The 22,530-nt window shown below is 42.6% G+C and overlaps 1 protein-coding gene across 1 annotated transcript; it reads right to left on the bottom strand.

Moving 5' to 3' along the window:
- Positions 1–2,934: 2,934 nt before the first annotated feature.
- On the bottom strand, positions 2,935–13,192 carry LOC115175057 (melanocortin-2 receptor accessory protein 2A-like). Its single transcript, XM_029734214.1, has 4 exons — positions 12,918–13,192; positions 12,588–12,747; positions 8,814–8,913; positions 2,935–3,990 (listed from the first exon to the last, which is right to left on the bottom strand). The coding sequence occupies exons 2-4, from the start codon at positions 12,712–12,714 to the stop codon at positions 3,510–3,512; spliced, it is 708 nt and encodes a 235-aa protein (XP_029590074.1). The 5' UTR covers positions 12,715–12,747; positions 12,918–13,192; the 3' UTR covers positions 2,935–3,509.
- Positions 13,193–22,530: the final 9,338 nt, after the last annotated feature.

Here is a 22,530-nt window from a genome sequence, read left to right on the forward strand (position 1 = left end):
CCGAAGTCAGTTTGCAGGAGCCCGGCCCGCCACAAGGAGTTGCTAGAGCACGACCAGACAAGTCCGACCAGACAAGTCTCTCTCTCTCTCTCAAAAAGTGCAAATCAATCCCAGAACAACAGCAAAGGACCTTGTGAAGATGCTGGAGGAAGCAGGTACAAAAGTATCTATATATCCACAGTAAAACGAGTCCTATATCGATATAACCTAAAAGGCCGCTCAGCAAGGAAGAAGCCACTGCTCCAAAACCACCATAAAAAGCCAGACTACGGTTTGCAACTGCACATGGGGACAAAGATCTTACTTTTTGGAGAAATGTCCTCTGGTCTGATGAAACAAAAATAGAACTGTTTGGCCATAATGACCATCGTTATGTTTGTTGTCCAAATGGACAATGACCCCAAGCATACTTCCAAAGTTGTGGCAAAATGGCTTAAGGACAACAAAGTCAAGGTATTGGAGTGGCCATCACAAAGCCCTGACGTCAATCCTATAGAAAATGTGTGGGCAGAACTGAAAAAGCGTGTGCGAGCAAGGAGGCCTACAAACCTGACTCAGTTAAACAAGCTCTGTCAGGAGGAATGGGCCAAAATTCACCAAACTTATTGTGGGAAGCTTGTGAAAGGCTGCCCGAAACATTTGACCCAAGTTAAACAATTTAAAGGCAATGCTACCAAATACTAATTGAGTGTATGTAAACTTCTGACTCACTGGGAATGTGATGAAAGAAAACAAAGCTGAAATGAGTAATTCTCTCTACTATTATTCTGACATTTCAAATTCTTAAAATGAAGTCGTGATCCTAACTGACCTAAGAGGGAATTTTTACTAGGATTAAATGTCAGGAATAGTGAAAAACTGAGTTTAAAATGTATTTGGCTAAGGAGTATGTAAACTTCCGACTTCAACTGTAAGTATGTGGACACCTCTTCAAATTAGTGAATTTGGTTATTTCAGTCTCACCTGTTGCTAACAGGTGTATAAAATCGAGCACACAGCCATGCAATCTCCATAGACAAACATTGGCAGTAGAATGGCCCGTATTGAAGAGCTCAGTGACTTTCAACGTGGCACCATCATAGTCAGTTCATCAAATTTCTTTCCTGCTTGAGCTGCCCCGGTCAACCGTAAGTGCTGTTATTGTAAAGTGGAAACAGCTAGGAGCAACAACATCTCAACCGCGAAGTGGTAGGCCACACAAACTCACAGAACGGGAACGCCGAGTGCTAAAGCTTGTAGCGCGTAAAAATCATCTGTCCTCGGTTGCAACACTTACTACTGAGTTCCAAACTGCCTCTGGAAGCAACGTCAGCACAAGAACTGTTTGTCGGGAGCTTCATGAAATGGGTTTCCTTTGCCGAGCAGCCGCACACATGCCTAAGATCACCATGCGCAATGCCAAACGCCGGCTGTAGTGATGTAAAGCCTGCCGCCATTGGACTCTGGAGCAGTGGAAACGCGTTCTCTGGAGTGATGAATCACGCTTTACCATCTGACAGTCTGACAGACGAATCTGGGTTTGGCAGATGCCAGGAGAACGCTACCTGCCCCAATGCATAGTGCCAACTATGTGCATAAAGCTTGACTGGCCTGCACAGAGCCCTGACCTCAACCCCATCGAACACCTTTGGGATGATTTGGAACAACGACTGCGAGCCAGGCCTAACCACCCAACATCAATGCCCGACCTCACTAATGCTTGTGGCTGAATGGAAGCAAGTCCCCACAGCAATGTTCAAACATCTATTGGAAAGCCTTCCCAGAAGAGTGGAGGCTGTTATAGCAGCAAATGGGGGACCAACTCCACATTAATGCACATCATTTTGGAATCAGATGTTCAATGAGCATACTTTTGGTCATGTAGTGTATATAGAACCAAAAGGGTTCTACCTGGAACCAACTAGGGTTCTTCAATGGGTTCTCTTATGGGGAGAGCCGAAGAACCGTTTAAGGTTCTAGATAGCACCTTTATTTCTAAGAGTGTAGATGGCAGGTTTAGTGTTTGTACCTCCCTCCCTCCCTTGTTTGTCAGCATTAAGTCTCCTGGTTTGAATGCATTAATTTACATCTAATGCTGATCGGCTCACTTGTATTCGCCACACACCTCTTTGTATGTGCCCCAAATTGCAACCAATCACTATTTAGTGTGCAATGTTTGACCAGAGCCCATGGGGCCCTGGTCAAAAGTTGTGCACTAAAGGGAATAGGGTGACATTTGGGACGCAATCAAGTCTTTGCAAGATGAATGCAGGATGAGTCATCTCCTCTAACTCACAATGAGACAATCTCCTTGTATATTTTATTGTCATCTTGTTATTGACTAATGTGTTTGTATTATGAAAGGTTTGTTTTTTCTGTTCTTTCATAAAGATTAATTAAATCAAACAAAGATTAGATTAGATGCAGCTGCAGGTTCTGAAGCTGGCCTAAGACTTTAATTAGCTGTTTATGCTATGCTAGTGTAATATACCTGTAAACAAAAGAAACTCAGAGACTCATGTCTGATGGTTTATATTACCTGTATAATCATCTATACATGAACAGTATTTATACATGCATTTATACATTTAGAACCTGTTTCTTTAGTGTCTGATGAGGTTTCTGTCTGGGAAATTTCTCAGTCGAGATACGACAAGGGCAGCGGAAGACTAGTATTCATCAATATGTATTCCACACAGTCTCTCTCCCTCTCTCTCTTGCTCGCTCTTCTCCAACCCCCTCTCTGCTTTTTCATTCAATCTTTATGAGATGGTTTCTCATAAAGAGGCATCTCATCTCTCCAGTGTAGTGTCATCCAGCCCATACTTATAAAATGAATTCATGAGTTAGCTATTAAGATAAAGTAATGGTTCATGATGGTTCGGGGCGGTGGGTAGCCTAGTGGTCAGAGTGTTGGGCTAGTAACCTGAAGGTTACTAGATTAAATCCCCGAGCTGACAATGTTCAAATCTGTTGTTCTGCCCCTGAACAAGGCCCACTGTTCCTAGGCCATCATTGTAAATAAGAATTTGTTCTTAACTGACTTGCCTACTTAAATAAAGGTAAAATTAAAAAAAGAGACTGCAGTTTCCACTTCTGAATATTCTCCCTTGCAAAAAACATTGTCAACCTATTAGTACAAGCTAACAAGTATGGTTCACCAGGGGCTGATGGTGGTTTGTAGAGAATATTTTCAGCCAATAGCCAGATGGAAAAGAGCTAGGTCATGTTCATGAGGCACCAAACACAGGAAAACGGACTGAAACAGGGCGGGACTAACTGGAATTGTCCAATAAGAAACACACATTTTCGTTTTTATGTTGCAAAATGTTTTCGGTTGCATGCCCTAATGAACACAACCCTGGTAGTCATGGGTGTGGTCAGTGTCACTTTACAGTAACTGTTAGTCCACACTCCTATAAAAGAAATTAGCAGAGGCCATTTGGAACTCAAGTATTGCCATTCATCTGCAGCTACGGTAACATATCTCCAATAATGATGTCACTGATGTATGTGGAGGGGGTGGGGCCTCAGCTGATGACGTGGTGGCCATCCTGACCGCACGATTGGCTGTCCAGGAGGACGGGCGGCTCACAGAGCAGCAGATCATCCTCTCCCATCATTGAGCTGTGCTCCGAGTTCACAAAGTTGGGAATGTCGAAGTGGTGCGACAGGAAGCTGTGTTCCCTGTCTGACTTTCCCTCCTCCGGAAGTCCCTGGAGGTCGATACCGCCGTCTCCCCGCTCGCTGGCATCCCCCGCCTCCCCCATCTCCTCCAACCCGAAGGAGCTGCGTCCTCCCAACCTCCCGCGGACCCTATGTGGCCCACATCCACCCCCTGCTCCCCCTCTCCCCTGCTTCTCCTTGCTGATGTAGAAGAGGGAGCGTGATTCGTCCAGAAGGGGGCGCGAGAAGGCCTTGTCCTCGTCGGCCAGGGAGTCCCCCTGGGGGCAGCGGATGTCCACGACGCAGTTCCCCAGCCGGTGGCGCTTCTCGCACGGCTCCGGGTTTCTGTTGGGGAGGGAGAATAGAGAGCGAGATGTTACAAGGAGAGGAGAGAGGGAGAGTGTGAAAGAGAGGATTTCAATAGAGACCTTCATTTTAAAGTGTATTTATTCCAAGTATTTATAGAGCCAAACGTTCCAATAACTAGATCTTTCCCATAATTTTCAACCAATTGCAGTCATGTGTTCATTGTCAACTCTTTCTATTGGTCCAGTTAATGGAAGTCGGCAATTGAAACAGGGGTTTCAGCTCAGTAATTGGGTCACCTGCCATCTTAAAGTAGGTGTGCCAGAATGTTTGTGTCAGTAGAATGTGCTTGGAGGAGGGAGAACAGGGGCCTCGCATTGATCCGTACTTCTTGAGAAGTCATTTAAGTCAGTCGAATGTTCAGTGACTCGAGCAAAACCAAAGTTTGCAGAATATCAGTACCCCTGTCTCTGAGCAGGTTAACTCATGCACATAAACATCAAATGTGGAGTGTATTGAGCCCATCCAGCAAGAAAGAACAAGTGGGTATAAACCTAAGGTGAAGTGGCCTAGAGACCTCAAACTAAACTCTGGACCTCGAAGCCAGTTCCACTGCGTTTATTCATTGTTGCCCTCTAATCAGGGACTGATTTAGACCTGGGACACCAGGTGGGTTCAATTAATTATCCCTTTAAAATTCATCAAAGCGCTTTTCACCAAGGAAAAAAATCAGAACTTTAAAAGCAAGAGCTGGAGGGTCACCTGGAAAAAACACACTGATGAGAATTCGCATGAGCAGACTGTTATTCCATCAGATATCCGATCGAACAGCTGGAACATCAGATGGATGGCCTTTGAAATGGAACGAGGTTGCGAACGCAGTAAGATTGGCCCTGAGGCTGATGATGCTCTGGCCTAACAGGGTCTCATACAGGCTATACAAGAGTGCACCTGACGTCTGTGGAGGCTAATGTGAGTGGCATAGGAGATGAAAGTCATACCAAAAGCTTGGCAGAGAGCAGGAGTACTGATCCCTTAAGAAAAGGAGTCCTCAGATATCAGCCAATTCTGCCTCCTAAATGTAGAGGGTAAAACTTATTTTGCGCCACAGCTCAAAGGATGTCAAGCTATCTGGAAAGAAAGAATAGATCAGCTATGAAATTAGCAGATAGACTTTAATTATATCAAATAACATTACCTGCATAATTTTAACAAACTGGTTGATACAAACCAATGAAAAAAAGCAGGAATTCCAGGCTTGTTCTCCAAATGTCTGGAGCATGCATAAATGATCTGGAAGCAAATTCAGTCTGCCATGAGAGAGAAGAGAGATCTCCACACCATATCTCTTGACCTCACCACTGCATTCGGCTCAGTTCCACACAATCTCCTCTGGGCAACATTCGATTTCTTCAAGGTTCCAGAGTCCATCACAACCCTTGTCAAGGCATACTTCCAAAATCAAATCAAATCAAATCAAATTTATTTATATAGCCCTTCGTACATCAGCTGAAATCTCAAAGTGCTGTACAGACCTTTGACTCTTCAGAACACCAGAATTCACCAACACATGGCAGTGCATGGAAATTGGCTTATTGGCAGGTTGCACCATCTCTCTACTGGCTTTTACCATGGCTATGGAGGTGATAATGAAAACATCAAAGTGGGTAGTGAGCGATTGAAGTCCGGAGTGCGTCTACCACCCATCTGAGCATACATGACATGACAACCATGACCACAACTGCAGCATGCACCAGGTGCCTGCTTGGATAACTTCAAGATAACGTCAAGTGGGCCAGAATGAAGATTGAATGAAGACCTTGCAAATCAAGAAGCAAGGTAAACTGTCTGACAAAAGTTTCTTCATCGATGATGAGCCAATACCAACAGAGCAGCCCATAAAAACCCTTGGAAGTATTGTATGATGCAAGCCGCAGGGACACAGACCAAGCCCAGGTGACGACGGTATGATGCAAGCCTCAAGGACACAGACCAAGCCCAGGTGACGACGGTATGATGCAAACCTCAAGGACACAGACCAAGCCCAGGTGAAGATGGTATGATGCAAGCCTCAAGGACACAGACCAAGCCCAGGTGAAGATGGTATGATGCAAGCCTCAAGGACACAGACCAAGCCCAGGTGAAGATGGTATGATGCAAGCCTCAAGGACACAGACCAAGCCCAGGTGAAGATGGTATGATGCAAGCCTCAAGGACACAGACCAAGCCCAGGTGAAGATGGTATGATGCAAGTCTCAAGGACACAGACCAAGCCCAGGTGCTAATGCAGACCATCAGAGGCCTCAAGAGCATTGACAGGTCCATCCATCCTGCCAAGCTGAAGCTTTGAACCCAAGTGAACAACCATCAATGCCTTGCCTCCCAGAACACCTGACCCTACGCAACAAAAAGCATTTGTCCACAGAGGAGAACAAAAACAGAGAAATCTCTCTCCAAGGACAGAGGCTGGAAAGCTGAATGCGGCCCTTGAATGGAAAATGCTGACGGATGTGGGCCAATGCCTCAGTTCCATCTGAGATACAACAGCTGTTACCAACCTAAGACCAAACTTGGTACTATGGTCTACTATGGTCCAACTCTCTGTGCGCTCTCTAGTTTGTGGAGTTAACAGTGCCTTGGGAGGATAAGGTGGACGAGGAATACGAGAGGAAGAGGCTGAACTTGCAGTGGATACAGAGCAGGGAGGCTGGAAAGCAAGTTTGCCCAGTGGACGTTGGGTGTCGTGGATTTGTGGCAACATCTACTACCAGGTTGCTGAAGGATCTTGGGATCCACTGCCAAGCCTTATGTCAAACCATCAAGGCAACTTCAGAGGCTGCTGAAAGGGGTAGCCAGTGGCTCTGGCTGAAGAGAAAATAACCCAGATGGGCCTCAAAGTGAGCGGGGGGGGGGGGAGATTGAGCAGGTATAGAGGGGGCTGGTTCTGGGATACCAGAATTCACTGTTGAGCCTTCTGGAAATGCTGTGAACTCATCAACAAAACATTTAAGATGGAAGGTGCCCACTTATCCCCATCTCAACAACATCAAGCAAGTTAAGTTAGTGCTCACAATCAACTATTGGCACAAAGGATTTATAACACCATGTCCTGTGTATTCAGAACTACTTTTAACTACGGTGAGCCATATCAGTTTTAGCTGCCAGTTTTGTATGTTTAACTTGCTCTGCTACTGCAGTTTTAAATAAATAAAGTAATTTTGAACAGGACATTCTCAGTCCGATTTTAAGCCTTTTAAGTGTTAGAGTAATGGCCAGCTCTCTCACAGAGGCGGTTAGAGTGTGTGTGGGGGGGGGTTAGAGAGGAGGGAAGAGAGAGGATAAAAGGAGAGAAGAGAAGAGGGGGTTAGAAAGAGAGGAGGGGATAAGAGAAGAGGGGAGGTTAGTTAAAGAGGTGAAGGGTTAGTAGAAGAAGATGGGGGTGGCGAGAAATTCAATTTAATAGGACTTTAGGAAAGATTATGAGGATGGATGGAAAGGAAAGAGCAGAGAGAAGTCTATGAAAGAGCAGAGAAGTTAAGTGGCGAGGATGTGAGCAAGATGAAGAGGAGAGAACCCACTGGGCACAGACGTCAGTTCAAGTCTAGATTTACATTTGGTTGAGTTGTCAACTAACGTCAATTTAACGTGAAATCAACAACAAAAATGTCACCATGTCGTTGTATTTAGGTTAAAAGTTGGGTGCAAAAAAATACAAAATGACCTTACTTTTAGACTTTTTGCAAATCCAATAATTTTCCCACATTGATTCAACATCATCACATAGATTTTTTGAGGTTGCAATGACGTGGAAACAACGTTGATTCAACAGTTGCCCAGTGGGAAGGGACAAAGCAGAAGGAGCAATACGTGTCAATTAATTTATATTACTTTCAAGGACAGCAATATAGCTCTTGTGAATGTCTTATAATCCAATATTTGATTGAATCCTTTATTAGATCGTGTGATTCAGAAATAATCTTAACAGGTTGATGATTTATCACATTACGGAGAGAACAGATTATATATACTGGGTGATTACTGGATGTTTTTTTTTCCAAAGGTAGCCTTTCCTAACCTGGTCCCAGATCTGTTTGTGCTGTCTTGCCAATAACCATATGGGAGTGAGCAACACAGTTGGTTCTTTTTCCATTGAGACTTACCTCCACACCAGTGTGTCACCAGCGTTTTGTGTTAATGGAAGCTCTAGTGTTAGTGTGTTTCCACTCCAGAGCCAAGCCATCTGCCTCTAAAGCGCCATGAAACAGCCTCGAGAGGTGAGACTTAATGGATTGATGCAGAGACAAATGAATATAAACAGATGAAAATAAAGCTCCTTATTTCTCCTTGACATATACCTCTCTTTCTTATTTATTATCTACTAACGGAAATCCTGCTGATGGCATATTAACCAAAAAGCTAAAAGTTATCCACAGTTGTTCTGCAGTGCGGTAGGTAAGACAGTTGGGTATCAACAAGGAGGGAATCGGTCTTTGGCTCTGTCTCAATTGTCTAAAAATCTGTTCTCTCCTCGGGTATTCTCCTTCATTTGCACTGAATAGAAAAGACTTGGCAGGTGAAAACAATATGGTGGAAGCTCATCATTAGGCTGGCTTTCACCTGCTCAATTATTTTAGATTAGTGCAGATAACGGAGAGGAGGCAAGGAGGGGACAGACTGAGACAATTGAGAAAAAGGCCTTGAAACCGCAATGCTAGTTTCTGGGGCTGTCCACGGTGCTGGAAGGGCTCCCAGCAAAGGGGGGAGAGGTAAGGGGTAGAGGGTTTCAGGGGAAAAGCGGAACGTAGATGGGGTAGACAGATTGCACGGTTTAGGGGGGAAAAGAGGGGCTGTTTTCAACTCACTCTTGGTGCGGGGCTCCTGTCTTGGTCAGCAGGGTGAGGACGAAGAACATGAAGACGACGAACACGGCTAGTCCCACCCAGAAGCCGATGACGATGGAGTCTGCAACATCAGATCAACAAGGGATTATGGTCCAGTTCCGGTCAGTAAATAGTCATTAAGTTGTAAAACAAGCACACTGCGTTGGAAGATGTTACATCATCTCCATCTCTCCCTCTGTCTTTCAGGTTTCTCTTATTCCCTCTCTTTAAATACAGTAAGATTGTTTTGGTGAGATTTTTGGATGCGATGGAGAAGTGAATGCAACATATGTATTATTAACTTGCCGATTCCATTTTATATACAGCGGCTTGCGAAGGTATTCACCCATCTTGGCATTTTTCCTATTTTGTTGCCTTACAACCTGGAATTAAAATGGATTTTTGTGGGGTTTGTATCATTTGATTTACACAACATGCCTACCACTTTGAAGATGCAAAATATTTTTTATTGTAAAACAAACAAGAAATAAGACAAAAAAACTGAAAACTTGAGCGTGCATAACTATTCACCCCACCACCACATTTTTGCAGCAATTACAGCTGCAAGTCTCTTGGGGTATGTCTCTATAAGCTTGGCACATCTAGCCACTGGGATTTTTGCCCATTCTTCAAGGCAGAACTGCTCCAGCTCCTTCAAGTTGGATGGGTTCCGCTGGTGTACAGCAATCTTTAATTCATACCACAGATTCTCAATTGGATTGAGGTCTGGGCTTTGACTAGGCCATTCCAAGTCATTTAAATGTTTCCCCTTGAACCACTCGAGTTTTGCTTTAGCAGTATGCTTATGGTCATTGTCCTGCTGGAAGTTGAACCTCTGTCCCAGTCTCAAATCTCTGGAAGACTGAAACAGGTTTCCCCTCAAGAATTTGCCTGTATTTAGCACCATCCATCATTCCTTCAATTCTGACCAGTTTCCCAGTCCCTGCCGATGAAAAATATCCCCACAGCATGCTGCCACCACCATGCTTCACTGTGGGGATGATATTCTTGGGGTGATGAGAGGTGTTGGGTTTGCGCCAGATATAGCGTTTTCTTTGATGGCCAAAAAGCTAAATTTTAGTCTCATCTGACCAGAGTACCATCTCCATATGTTTGGGGAGTCTCCCACATACCTTTTGGAGAACACCAAACATGTTTGCTTATTTTTTTCCGGCCACTCTTCCATAATTCCCAGCTCTGTGGAGTGTACGGCTTAAAGTGGTCCTATGGACAGATACTCCAATCTTCGCGGTGGAGCTTTGCAGCTCCTTCAGGGTTATCTTTGGTCTCTTTGTTACCTCTCTGATTAATTGTCACGTCCTGACCAGTATAAGGGGTTATTTGTTATTGTAGTTTGGTCAGGACGTGGCAGGGGGTGTTTGTTTAGAGTGTTTCGGGGTTTGTTGGGCTATGTTCATATTTAAGAGGGGTGTTTGTTTAGAGTGTTTTGGGGTTTGTTGGGCTATGTTCTTTGTTAGTCTTTTTCTATGTTAGTTCTAGTATGTCCATTTCTATGTGATGTTTATTGGGTGGACCTTCAATTGGAAGCAGCTGCTCCTCGTTGCTTCTAATTGAAGGTCCTATTTAAGAGGGGTGTTTTTCTATGGGATTTGTGGGTAGTTGTTCCTTGTTTAGTGTTTGTTGCACCTGACAGGACTGGTTCGTCATTGTTTGTATACGTATTTAGTTGTTTCTCCTTCTTCAAATAAAAAGAGTCCAGCCTCTCTCAGCCTATTGCGGACAGTCTGAGCACTGATGGAGGGATTGTGCGTTCCTGGTGTAACTCAGGCAGTTGTTGTTGCCATCCTGTACCTGTCCCGCAGGTGTGATGTTCGGATGTACCGATCCTGTGCAGGTGTTGTGACACGTGTGTAACAGTGTAGGTTCCGTCCCTCTCTTCGCCCCAACCTGGGCTCGAACCAGGGACCCTTGCACACATCAACAACTGACACCCACGAAGCATCGTTACCCATCGCGCCACGCAAGGGGAAACCCTACTTCAAGTCTCAGAGCGAGTGACGTCACTGATTGAAACGCTATTAGCGCGCACCACCGCTAACTAACTAGCCATTTCACATCGGTTACACTCACCCCCCTTTTGACCTCCTCCTTTTCCGCAGCAACCAATGATCCGGGTCACGGCACCAATGTAACAGTGTAGGTTCCGTCCCTCTCTTCGCCCCAACCTGGGCTCAAACCAGGGACCCTTGCACACATCAACAACTGACACCCACGAAGCATCGTTACCCATCGCGCCACAAAAGCCGCGGCCCTTGCAACGCAAGGGGAAACCCTACTTCAAGTCTCAGAGCGAGTGACGTCACTGATTGAAACGCTATTAGCGCACACCACCGCTAACTAACTAGCCATTTCACATCGGTTACACGTGGTCTGCCACAATCAGCTGTCCGTCCTGTCTCCCTGTAGCGCTGTCTTAGGCGTCTCACAGTACGGACATTGCAATTTATTGCCCTGGCCACATCTGCAGTCCTCATGCCTCCTTGCAGCATGCCTAAGGCACGTTCACACAGATGAGCAGGGACCCTGGGCATCTTTCTTTTGGTGTTTTTCAGAGTCAGTAGAAAGGCCTCTTTAGTGTCCTAAGTATTCATAACTGTGACCATAATTGCCTACCGTCTGTAAGCGTGTTAACGACTGTTCCACAGGTGCATGTTCATTAATTCTTTATGGTTCATTGAACAAGCATGGGAAACAAATTCTTTGAAAGACAGGGTCCTGAAAAAGCGACGTTTCCTTTTTTGCTGAGTTTATATGATTGAAGTATTGTAACATTTAATTTGCTCTGTTAAACTTACCCTTTGGAATGACTTTGATCGCAACAGTGAATCTATTAGGTGTAGATTTCTCAAATCATTCTCACATTCGTAATACTGAGTGAAAAATATCTAACCTGGGCTTGGTTAAAACCCTGGATGGAAGATCAAAGGGATAGCTGTAGATGGCTCAACTCTCCAGTAGGAGGTTCTGCCCAGCTTATAATTAAGCAATAAGGCACGAGGGGTTGTGGTATATGGCCAATATACCACGGCTAAGGGCTGTTCTTACACACGACGCATCGCGGAGTGCCTGAACGCAGCCCTTAGCCGTCGTATATTGGCCATATATCACAAATCCATGAGGTGCCTTATTGCTATTATAAACTGGTTACCAATGTAATTAGAGCAATAAAAATAAATGTTGTCATACCCGTGTTATACGGTCTGATATACCACGGCTGTCAGCCAATCAGCATTCAGGGCTGGAACCACCCAGTATTATTTTTTCTTATAGCAGATATTGCATAGAGTATCTGATGTTGCTTCAAAGGTACAAATTCAACATATTTTCTGAGGTTTGTTGAAAACTGGTTACCATAATGACATAATCCTGTGGTTGAATTTTCAAATCCACTGTATTTTCCACATAGATTCCACATCACAATATGTTGACAAATGATGTTGAAACAAGGTTGATTGAACCAGTTTGTGCCCAGTGGGGTCCCACTGATTTGGAAAAAAAGGAGCATTTCAATCAGCGAAGCAGCTGCCTGATGCAATTATAGAAACCCAATTAAAATAGAGGATAGACGTGGTGGGAGTGTAAACAAACATGCACGCGCGCAGACACACACGCACAGCGACAAATTCACGGAAACAAAATGTAATGTACACACGCACACACACTCAATAAATTGACTTATCTAGCGTTTCATTAAGAGGCCAGGGCAGGCGTTTAGTAAAATAAGATGTCACTCACATCGATGAGCCTTGAGACCCTCGAAAGACACGGGCTCGTCATCATCATAATATTCATACTGCCACACATAATCACTGCCACGTGTGCTGCTGGGTCGACTTTGATTATAATTATGGATTTCGGACATCTCAAATGGACTGTGTCACTGGGTTTACCAGACCTAAGAGAAGACAAAAAATAACAGAAAAAGTATTGGCATGCTGAACAACCGACTTAGACCAGGGCATCCGTATGAAAACCGAACCATAAACATTTTCCAGAAATATAAGAACAGATGAAAAGTTTCCAATTTAAGTAAAATGTTCACGTTTTTTTTTTACAATAGCCTACCTGCATTTCATTCCGAATTTATAAATCCTACAAATGCTCCAACACATTTATCCAGCATCCCCTCTTGGAAACGGTAATTCAGTCGCGAACAAATTCCGAGACACGGAGCGTCAAAAGCGAATTCAAGATAAGAGAAAAGTAGAAAAACCACCACAAATAGACACAAACTCAGCTGCGTTATTTTCAAGCCTGTGCATCAACTGGACATCACACCTAGGCTATGCATCACACTGCTACTATAGAAGCCTGCAAAGCGCAGTATCAAGTAGCCTCCGCACGAGGGTTCACTGCGGTTGGATAAGCAGCAGCGCGGGTGGGATACCGTCTGACGCAACCTAAGATAATATATTCATACTGGTCTGTTTGGGGTATTGAATTGGATTGGATGAGCGAAGGGAGACATTGTCGTCAAAAATCTAGTGAATGGGTAAAGGCAGTCATGTAGGAATATTGTAACAAATATGTTAGGCCTCTTAAAGGGGCAATCTGTGATTGATACATCAATTTTAGGACTGAAATTAAATTAACCATACATTGCCATTGATTCTTGAAGAATATAACATACACATGCCTCATGAGATTGGTTCAACTGTCTAACACCACCAGAACCCAAAATATAAGCTTGTTTTACTCCTTTGTTTGTAAAAAATATGGTTGTAAACAAACACTATAGCCTCACAACACGGTTAAAACTATAATGTTGATACCATATCATGAACTTGAGAGTGCTTACATTTCTACAGACCCATCCTTCAGCTGCAAGGTTATTATAGTTTTGTGATTTTGTAATAGTTTTTATTTATTAGAGTTTTATAAAATAATTTATATTCCTATTTTATATTATTTAGTTTCAGATTCAGATGTAGTTGTAGTGTTAGGGACAGACAGGAGCCTATGTGTGGGAGGCTAGGAGCCATTTAAGTGTTTTAGGCTTATAGTTGGTGTTTTTGGGGATGTCACTTCCTGCCACAGGGGGGGTAATACATAAGGTGATGAGGTTTGGTTATGTTCCAATTATTAATCAATCTTAATGTGACTTGGATTTAAAAGGATAATCGTCGGCAGGGGCATTCCTGTCAGGGTTTTTGCTGCTGGTCATTCGAGTCAAGTGCAGGAGAGCAGAGAATAGGTGATCAGGCAACTTTATTAGCCAAGAGCAACAAACAGACGGGCGCAAACAGCTACAACTCAAGCCAACCAACAAAAGTGACAAGCGCAAAATACCGTCAATAATATAACAATAAGGTTCACCAGTAATTCCCCAAATAGGGTACAGGCAATGCCCAGGGTGAAAAACCAGACTGGCGCGGTACAACAAACACAAAACAAAACAATTCCACACAAAGACATGGGGGGAACAGAGGAATATATATATGCAGTGTGATTAGGGAATATAAACCAGGTATGCGGGGAACAAGACAAAACAAATGGAACAATGAAAAATGGAGTGGCGATGACTAGAAGACCGGTGACGTCGACCGCCGAACGCCGCCCGAACAAGGAGGGGAGCCGACTTCGGCGGAAGTTGTGACAACTCCAGGGATTTTGGGCCCCATGAAAAGATATCATATTGGGCTCCACCACCACAGGCCACACCTACCCAGCCCAATTGCTGTAACCACACACCTCCAGAACCCAATCGACCCATTGAAAGCTTTAAATAACTCTAACTTTGCAGGCTTGTAACTCTCTTATAGTCCAATATTTACTGTACGATATTTACTGACAGTGAGCTGTGAAAATATAACACTGTGCAGACATGCATGCAACATTCTGCATACAGTGGAATTTACTATTTAATGCAAGAATGATACCCTCTATAAGAAATGTGCTAAAGGCCATCTTTCACAGTCTACATGTAATTTTAATGGTATAATTCTTGAATGGAAAATTCTCTTAACATTCATGGATAACTTAAAATAAATATAACTTAAATATACACTAACCTCTTCAATTAAAATAAATGAACATTATCATCTATAGCATGCTATAACAAACCAAATAATAAAATCAGCAGCAGATGTTTGAACTAAGTATACATACCAACTAGAAAATCAGCAGCTGGAAAAGTGGAAATGGAAAATGGAAAACAACATGGAAATGAAAAGGCCTGATGGTGGCGCTAGGGGAAAGGTCAAGTGGTCACCAAATCAATAGGTTTCTTCCACTTGGGGTCTTGATTGTGCACAACACATTTTATGGCAATCCAGCCATTACTTTGAGATATATCTTGTTGTCAGTCTGTTGTCAGTCTTGTTCTCAGCCTGTGGGCATCATGTGTGTAGTGATCCAATAACCATAGCCATGCCATTTAACAGTTATCACTGGCCCTTGCTCAGCCTTACTCACCAAGAGCCTAGCGCCGAGCCTTCTTGCTAGCAAAGTCACTGATCAAGTCTTTGAAGTCCAGCTTTCTAGCTAACTGACTTTCAATGGGCAGCATGGCAAGACTACAAAGCCTGTCCTGGGACATAGTGGACCTCAAATAGCTTTTTATCCGTTTTATCTTACTGAAAGCTCTCTCGCCACCAGCAACAGTCACAGGCAGTGTGCAAAATATACGTAAAGCAATGCACACTTTTCCAAAAATGCTTTGCAGCTGCATCTTACAAATTGCATTCAGGAGACCAAGAGGGGACTAGTTAGGGGGGAAAGTGGCAGCATATACAGTGAAACTCAGGTGTCTTACTTCCTTTTGAAACTCAGGTGTAAGATCTCTGGAATACTTAATGATCAGTGGTTGACACACAGAAGGGACTTTATCCTCACTAATCTGCCCAACTTTCAGAACAGCAGAAAATGATTCTTCAATTTTCTTCAACACAGACCCAATACAACCGTCTTCAGCAAGTACTAACACAGATCCAGGTGAAGTACAGGCAGCCTCAGCCAGTACTAGCATAACCAGAGGTGTTCAGCCAGCATCAGATACAAGCAGCTCAGACCCTAATAGAACAGTTGCTGCTCCACCAAATGACCCAGCAGATTGGCCCCCAGTCTTAACAGACTTTATGAGGACTGAGTCAGTGAGCAGAGGTCCATTAAAACCAGGACTGGATTTTTCTTACCCCAAAGACAAGTCTAGAAGAGGTTTCCATTCAGGCTTATTACAGAGACAGGAGCTGGCTTTCAGGAGCTGGCTTTCATATCCAATCAAAAACAAAGCTGTGTATTGTTTTTGCTGTAAGCTCTTTTCTACAAAAGACTACAAAATAATAAAGGAAGGCGTGAATGACTGGTCAAATATCAACACCATTCTGAAACACCATGAGGGTAGTCCTGAACACACAAACAATATGATTACGTGGAGAGAACTTGATCTGCGCCTAAGTCGGGGAAAGACTCTTGACCAGATACAAATGACAATTTTGGAGGCTGAAGAAAGAGATGGTGGGATGTCCTTACATGTTTAATAAGTATCACCCAGTCTCTGGCTGAAAGAAACCTAGCATTCAGGGGTTCATCAGACAAACTCTTCCAACCAGATAATGGAAACTTCTTAAAAGAGTTTGAATTACTGGCAGAATTTGACCCCGTTATGGAAAATCATCTCAGCAAAATTAAAGATGGAGAGACACATGCTCATTACCTTGGGAAGAGCAAACAGAATGAGCTGATACAGATTGTTATTGACAAGATTCTGGAAGCAATAGTGACTCAAGTAAGAGACTCAAAGTTCTTCTCCATTATCTTGGACTGTACACCTGACATTAGTCACCAGGAGCAAATGTCCATTATTCTGAGAAGCGTGGCTTTAAAGGGAAAGCCAGAGATCAAGGAGCACTTCCTCGACTTTGTGAATGTTGAGGTTACAGCAGCCTTGAATCTGTCATCTTAGATAAGCTGAAGGAGCTGAAGATTCCATTTGAAGATTGCAGAGGGAAAGCATATGACAATGGGGCCAACATGAAGGGCAAGCACCAAGGAGTAAAGCCAGACTGCTAAAAAAAAAATCCCAGAGCCGTGTTCGTCCCATGTGGAGCACATACTCTAAACCTTGTCATTGCAGATGCTGCCAAATCTTCAAAATATGCAGTTGGGTTTTTTGGGCATGTGCAAAAGCTCTTCCCCTTATTTTCAGCTGGCATACAAAGATGGAGTGTTTTGAAGAAACAAGTGAACATAACCGTGAAGTTATGGAGTGACACAAGGTGGGAGAGTAGGCTCCAAAGTGTTCATGCAATCAGGTATCAGGCTTCTGAGGTCCGGGAGGCATTACTGGAAGCCAGACAGATAATCAACGATCCTGTGGCCAAAGTGGAGGCACAAGCACTTGCAGAGGAAGTTGGGTCCTAACGCTGCTTGGTTTTCTGTGTCCTATGGTGTGAGATCCTGACAATGACAAACAAGGTGAACATGCTCCTCCAATCCGCCTCAATGTAGTTGGATATCACAGTGAATTTAATCTCAAATGCAAAGGCCTCCCTCACTACACACCGGGAAACTGGATGCTTTGAGGCCCAGACAACAGCCAAAAGCATTTGTAAAGAAATTAATGTGGAGGCTGTTCTGTAAGAGAAGAGACTGAGAAACAGCAAGAGTCTTTTGAGCTATGAGGTTCTTGATGAACCAGTGACTGATGCACTGAAAAACCTTGAAGTCAACTACTTCAACATTGTGGTCGACTCTGCTGTGACATCCATGGTTGAGAGATTTGAAACACTCAACCAGGTGAAAACGAAATATGGAGTTCTGCTGACCTTCAGCATTGCCTCTCAGATGTCCAGTGAATCTTTAAAGGCTCACTGCATGGAAGTTGAAAACACTCTAACCTTCAGAGATGACTGTGGCGTCAGTGGAATGGATCTGGTACACGAGATTCAGAATTTACCTGATCTGCCATCAGATAAGATGACTGCCTTTGAGCTGCTTTCCTTTCTCTGTGAGAAAAACTTGGAGGAACTCTATCCGAATTGTAGTCACCCTACCAGTAACAGTAGCATCGGCAGAGATGAGCTTTTCAAAATGAAAGCTCATCAAAAGATACCTGAGGTCGTCCATGTCACAGGAATGTTTGAGTGGTCTGGCCATGATGAGTATAAATCATGACGTGGGGAAACACGTCCTATGATGATATCATTGTGGTGATTTTTCCTCAAGAAAGTGCAGAAGACTAATATTTTGATGGTAAGATATTAATTCAAACATTCAAATGTTTACACACTTAGTAACATTTAAGATTGTATGGCAGAAGTGCATTTGTGTAAATGACTGCTTAACTAACTATGTGACATACTTTCTCAATTTCTTCCAGACAGTCCAGATAGACTGGTGTCCATGCTGATGCTGAAAATGCCCAGGCTGTAGAGAGAACCAAAGTTAATCACACAGCTGTATAGGTTTTATTTGACTATTTTGAGACCTATAGCTACAGCCATAGTCTATAGGCATATGTTTACATTGTATAGCCAAAGCTAATTGTATAATATTGTAAGGACTGGACTAATTAGCAGGCAGCAGAGCCAAAGCTCAGTGTTATATTTTATTATTTTCTACATTTTGTATTTTCTACAATTTCTTATTTATGTTCATGTTAATATTCACTTATCTTAAGATTGTATAGAAATATTCTATTCAATAAATATTGTTTGTTTATACCTCGTTCTGTTCTGTATAGGTCTACTTATTGTTAGACCGACAGATGGAGCAAACGGTTTTAAAGGAGGGAGGATTGTAGTGGGAGCACTGGGGTATCAGGTGTGACTGTGTGGCAATGGCACATGGTTTACATGGCTCACGGGTCATGTAGAAGGGCCCCTTAGTAGAATATTTCTTAGGGCCCCATGGAGGTCAGGACCGGCTCTGGCGCTTACGCTCCGTATTTGAAACATCGCCATCTACTGGCAGAATTTACCCGCCAGAGTTTGAAAACCCCATTCGAAAAAAAGCTTTGAAACCCCAATTGATTTTTGCCCAAAGTAGAAGAAAAAAATAAAAAATAAACATAATTTATGATGGTTTTTATTTTAATTAGTTTTGCAGTCAAAGGTAATAATTTTAGTATAGTTTTAGTTTTTAATACATTTATTTTATTTCAGTTTATTACATTGTTTTTTCAATTTTAGTTTTTATTTTAGTTTCAGTTTTAGTTGACTATATATAATACATAACCTTGCTGTCACGACTTCCGCCGAAGTCGGCTCCTCTCCTTGTTCGGGCGGCATTCGGCGGTCGACGTCACCGGCTTTCTAGCCATCGCCGCTCCATTTTTCATTTATCCATTTGTATTGTCTTGTTTTACACACCCGGTTAACATTTCCCAATCACACTGCATGTATTTATTCCGCTGTTCCCCCTCATGTCTTCGTGTGTTACGTGTTTTGTAACGCGCTAGGCTGGCGTTCGTTATTTCCGTGTTATTTTCACAAAGCTTGTTTGAATTGTTGAACATTGATGTTTTGTGACTGTTTTTGCGCGCTTTACACTTTTCCTTGTTGGTGAGTGATGTAAAAAGTTGAAATAACAACTTGCCATATTGATTTAAAATAATGGGGGAGGCAGATTAGATGATATATAATGAAAATATATAGCAAAAAATATATTAGCCCTAACCAAGTAAAATATAAATTGCAAGGCTATCAGTGGTTTCACATCTAATATTTATACAAATGTATAATCGGGCAATCTGCAGTTCAAACAATAACAAAGTGGGCATCCTGCCACTGTTTCTGTCAAACAGCTGAGCAAGTGTCAGGCGTGTGCGTACTTGTGGTGCAGGAGAGCAGAGAATTGTGAACAGGCGCACACTTTATTTCGTCAGGAGAAAGATTACAGACGGACGCAGCTGCGTCAAAAACCTCCAGCCAATAATCAATCAAGGAGCCTCTTTTTTTAATCGTTCCTATCTAGCCTACCTCATGAAGGAACAATTGGTGTACTCCATCCAATGAAATTCCTACTTGCTTCTAAAGGCAAGATCCAATGGTCTATCAGAAGTGCATCAGTGGTCATTGATGTGGACCGCTAGAGGTGGTCTATGGTACATTTGATTAAATTGTACATTTTCTGCTCCATTGATCTATGGAATCATTTATTTATAGCACCATGAACAAGATATTCTCAAATTCCATTCTGTTCTAAAAAGTTGTAGTTGTTTCAACTAATTATTAAGTAACTGGTTCCACTGCCTTTTTAGTTTACTAAACTTTTGATGAAAGTATTCACTGAACTTAAATGTTTTAGTTGGCACAAACTTTGCTCCAACTTAAGAAAAATTCAGTCAATTTAAAATGTGTTTGCTCAATTTGTCTCATTTGTTCATTCAACTAGAAATTATTATTTGGGCGTCTTCACTAAATGTTTTCAACTTACATATTTGACATACATTCAGTGGCGACCTGTCATTCAGGGCAGGTGGGGCTGTATTGAGAACCCACATTTGTAGATAATTTTTGGAGCGGGGCTTTCCTGTTTTGCTTGTTATTTTGGCATGAATACATGTCACATATCAGTTTATATTATATATTTATATCATTGAGTTAATAAATCTGCATACAAACATGGTCTCTTTTTTGTTTTCTTGAGTAAGGCAGCTCCAAAATGCAGGTGTTTCAGCCTAGCTCAGTGCTTTCTGTGGTGGTGGGGCAAGCCAGCAGAAAATGCGGAGCGTTGCGCTGTGATTGGCTCAGTGTTCTGTCACACATGGGGACACTACGTCATTGGCAAGTCTAAGGGTAGAGCTAGAAAATTCAAGCCCCTTGGGTGCTGCCATAGAGTTATATTAAAAGTGCCCATCCATGAAGGCTCAAGGTCATTGGCCACAGAGAAAATTATGTCAAATCACATTATAACCACAGTAGCTTTGATTGGACGGATAATATCAACATCATACTTTCAAAATCTTAGCAAGCAGTCATCATCATGAATCAAGTCGACAATCTACTGGAAAATCATTTTTAATCCTATGAAGAGAAATAATGAAGAGAAATTATAGATAAAATGTATCGGTGCTCATGGGCCATTGGACGTAAACATTACACAAGTTGGAAATTGCAAATTCCACAATGAGTGGTATGGACGGAATCAGGCTAACTGCAAGCATTGCAAAGCAATCACTAGCCTGCTATTCAGTGGAGTGGCTGTGTGGTCCCAAGTCTAAGATTAAGGTTATCTTTTCTTAGTTTAAAATGATAAACATTCAACATTGGCTATGCTGTCAATGAAGCATGATTTATGCTGCGCTCAAAACAACTGTTAACTCGGAACTGAAAAATCTGACTTTAGTGAGTTCAAGACAACTGGGAACTCGGGAAAAATGAGCTACGACCGGGAAAATACTTTTTTTAACTTTCATCCAACTCGGAATTGTACATTCGGAACTCAAGTCTCTTTCTAGAGCTACGACCTGAAGATCACTGACGTCATCATGATTCAACCTTTTTTTTCAGTGTTCCCTGTTGTCTCGAAAGCACCATAAATCCATAGAATGCCAGACTTTGATGACAATGTTTGATGACAAAATTTGCCAATGAAGGACCGTCGCACCACCTTCCTGTTCAAGTGAGCACAACACAACAAGGTGAGTCCAAAAATGTATTGTATGTTGCTGCATAAATGATGTAATATGCCAGGGAGATATGTATACTGCAGCTAAGAAAGTAATACTAATTGTATGTTGTGTCGTAAGCTGTTAGTAGCCCATGTGCCTCACCCTAATAATTTGGTCTATTTTCACCTCTAAATTTCGCCTACTGTTCTGTCTTTGTGGTGCACATGTAGCCTGTAACCTGTTTTTGAGAAATGTAGTCATTGAATATTGTAAGAGCTTTCATTGTCTGCTTATATGCCCCCTTTATTTATGCTCCGGTTCTGACGTGGTGTACAGGGAGAACACTGTAAGAATGGTCCATGTTCTGAATTCTGTTGCTGTACATTTCAAAAGTGCTGAACAAATACTTATATTGACCATGTCCGTCCTAGCTTGCTCATTAATGTCTTAATCGAAATTCCGGATTGCCTCTTATCCGCTTGTCATCCCCTTATGCCATAGTTTGTACATCTCAATTGTCAGTAGAAATCACATTTGTTTAAGCAAGTCAGCCATATCAGCCATGTTTTTTTAAAAGGCAGTAAATGAGGCTGAATGAACTGTTTCGCTGAAAGACAAGGCTCTGCTGATAGCCATGTGTAGCAGTGGTAAGGTATTGGGACTGCTGTTGGGACAGCTTTATGTAGGTCCTAACAGTTTGTGGGCACCGTTTGTTACCGTTATAGTGCAATTCATGTATTGTTTAGTGTTGTGTTGTGTAACTTGTGTAGTGGCTTTGCTGGCATGCATCCCACATTCAATTTTTTTTGCTCCACCAACATTTACATGCTAAAATTGCCACTGCATACATTGACATGTGGATGTTGATTTACACTGTAAATATTATTCAACATGTCCTCACCTGGGATTTTAACTCAAAATCGCTTGGTTCATGACACACCAATTACATTTTAGTCCCTTGGTTAAAGTGCACTATCGATTTCAATTCAACCGCTTTAGCATTGTGTACCACCTAGACGTGATGATGATGGTAACGACAGCCTACCCGACTGCATTTTGACAAATCGATAAAGCTCTAAATTGATTTTTTTTTAATGATGTACGAGAAACGTACATGTTGTAAGG

This window comes from Salmo trutta, chromosome 35, assembly GCF_901001165.1.
Source record: "Salmo trutta chromosome 35, fSalTru1.1, whole genome shotgun sequence".
NCBI classification, from domain to species: domain Eukaryota; kingdom Metazoa; phylum Chordata; class Actinopteri; order Salmoniformes; family Salmonidae; genus Salmo; species Salmo trutta.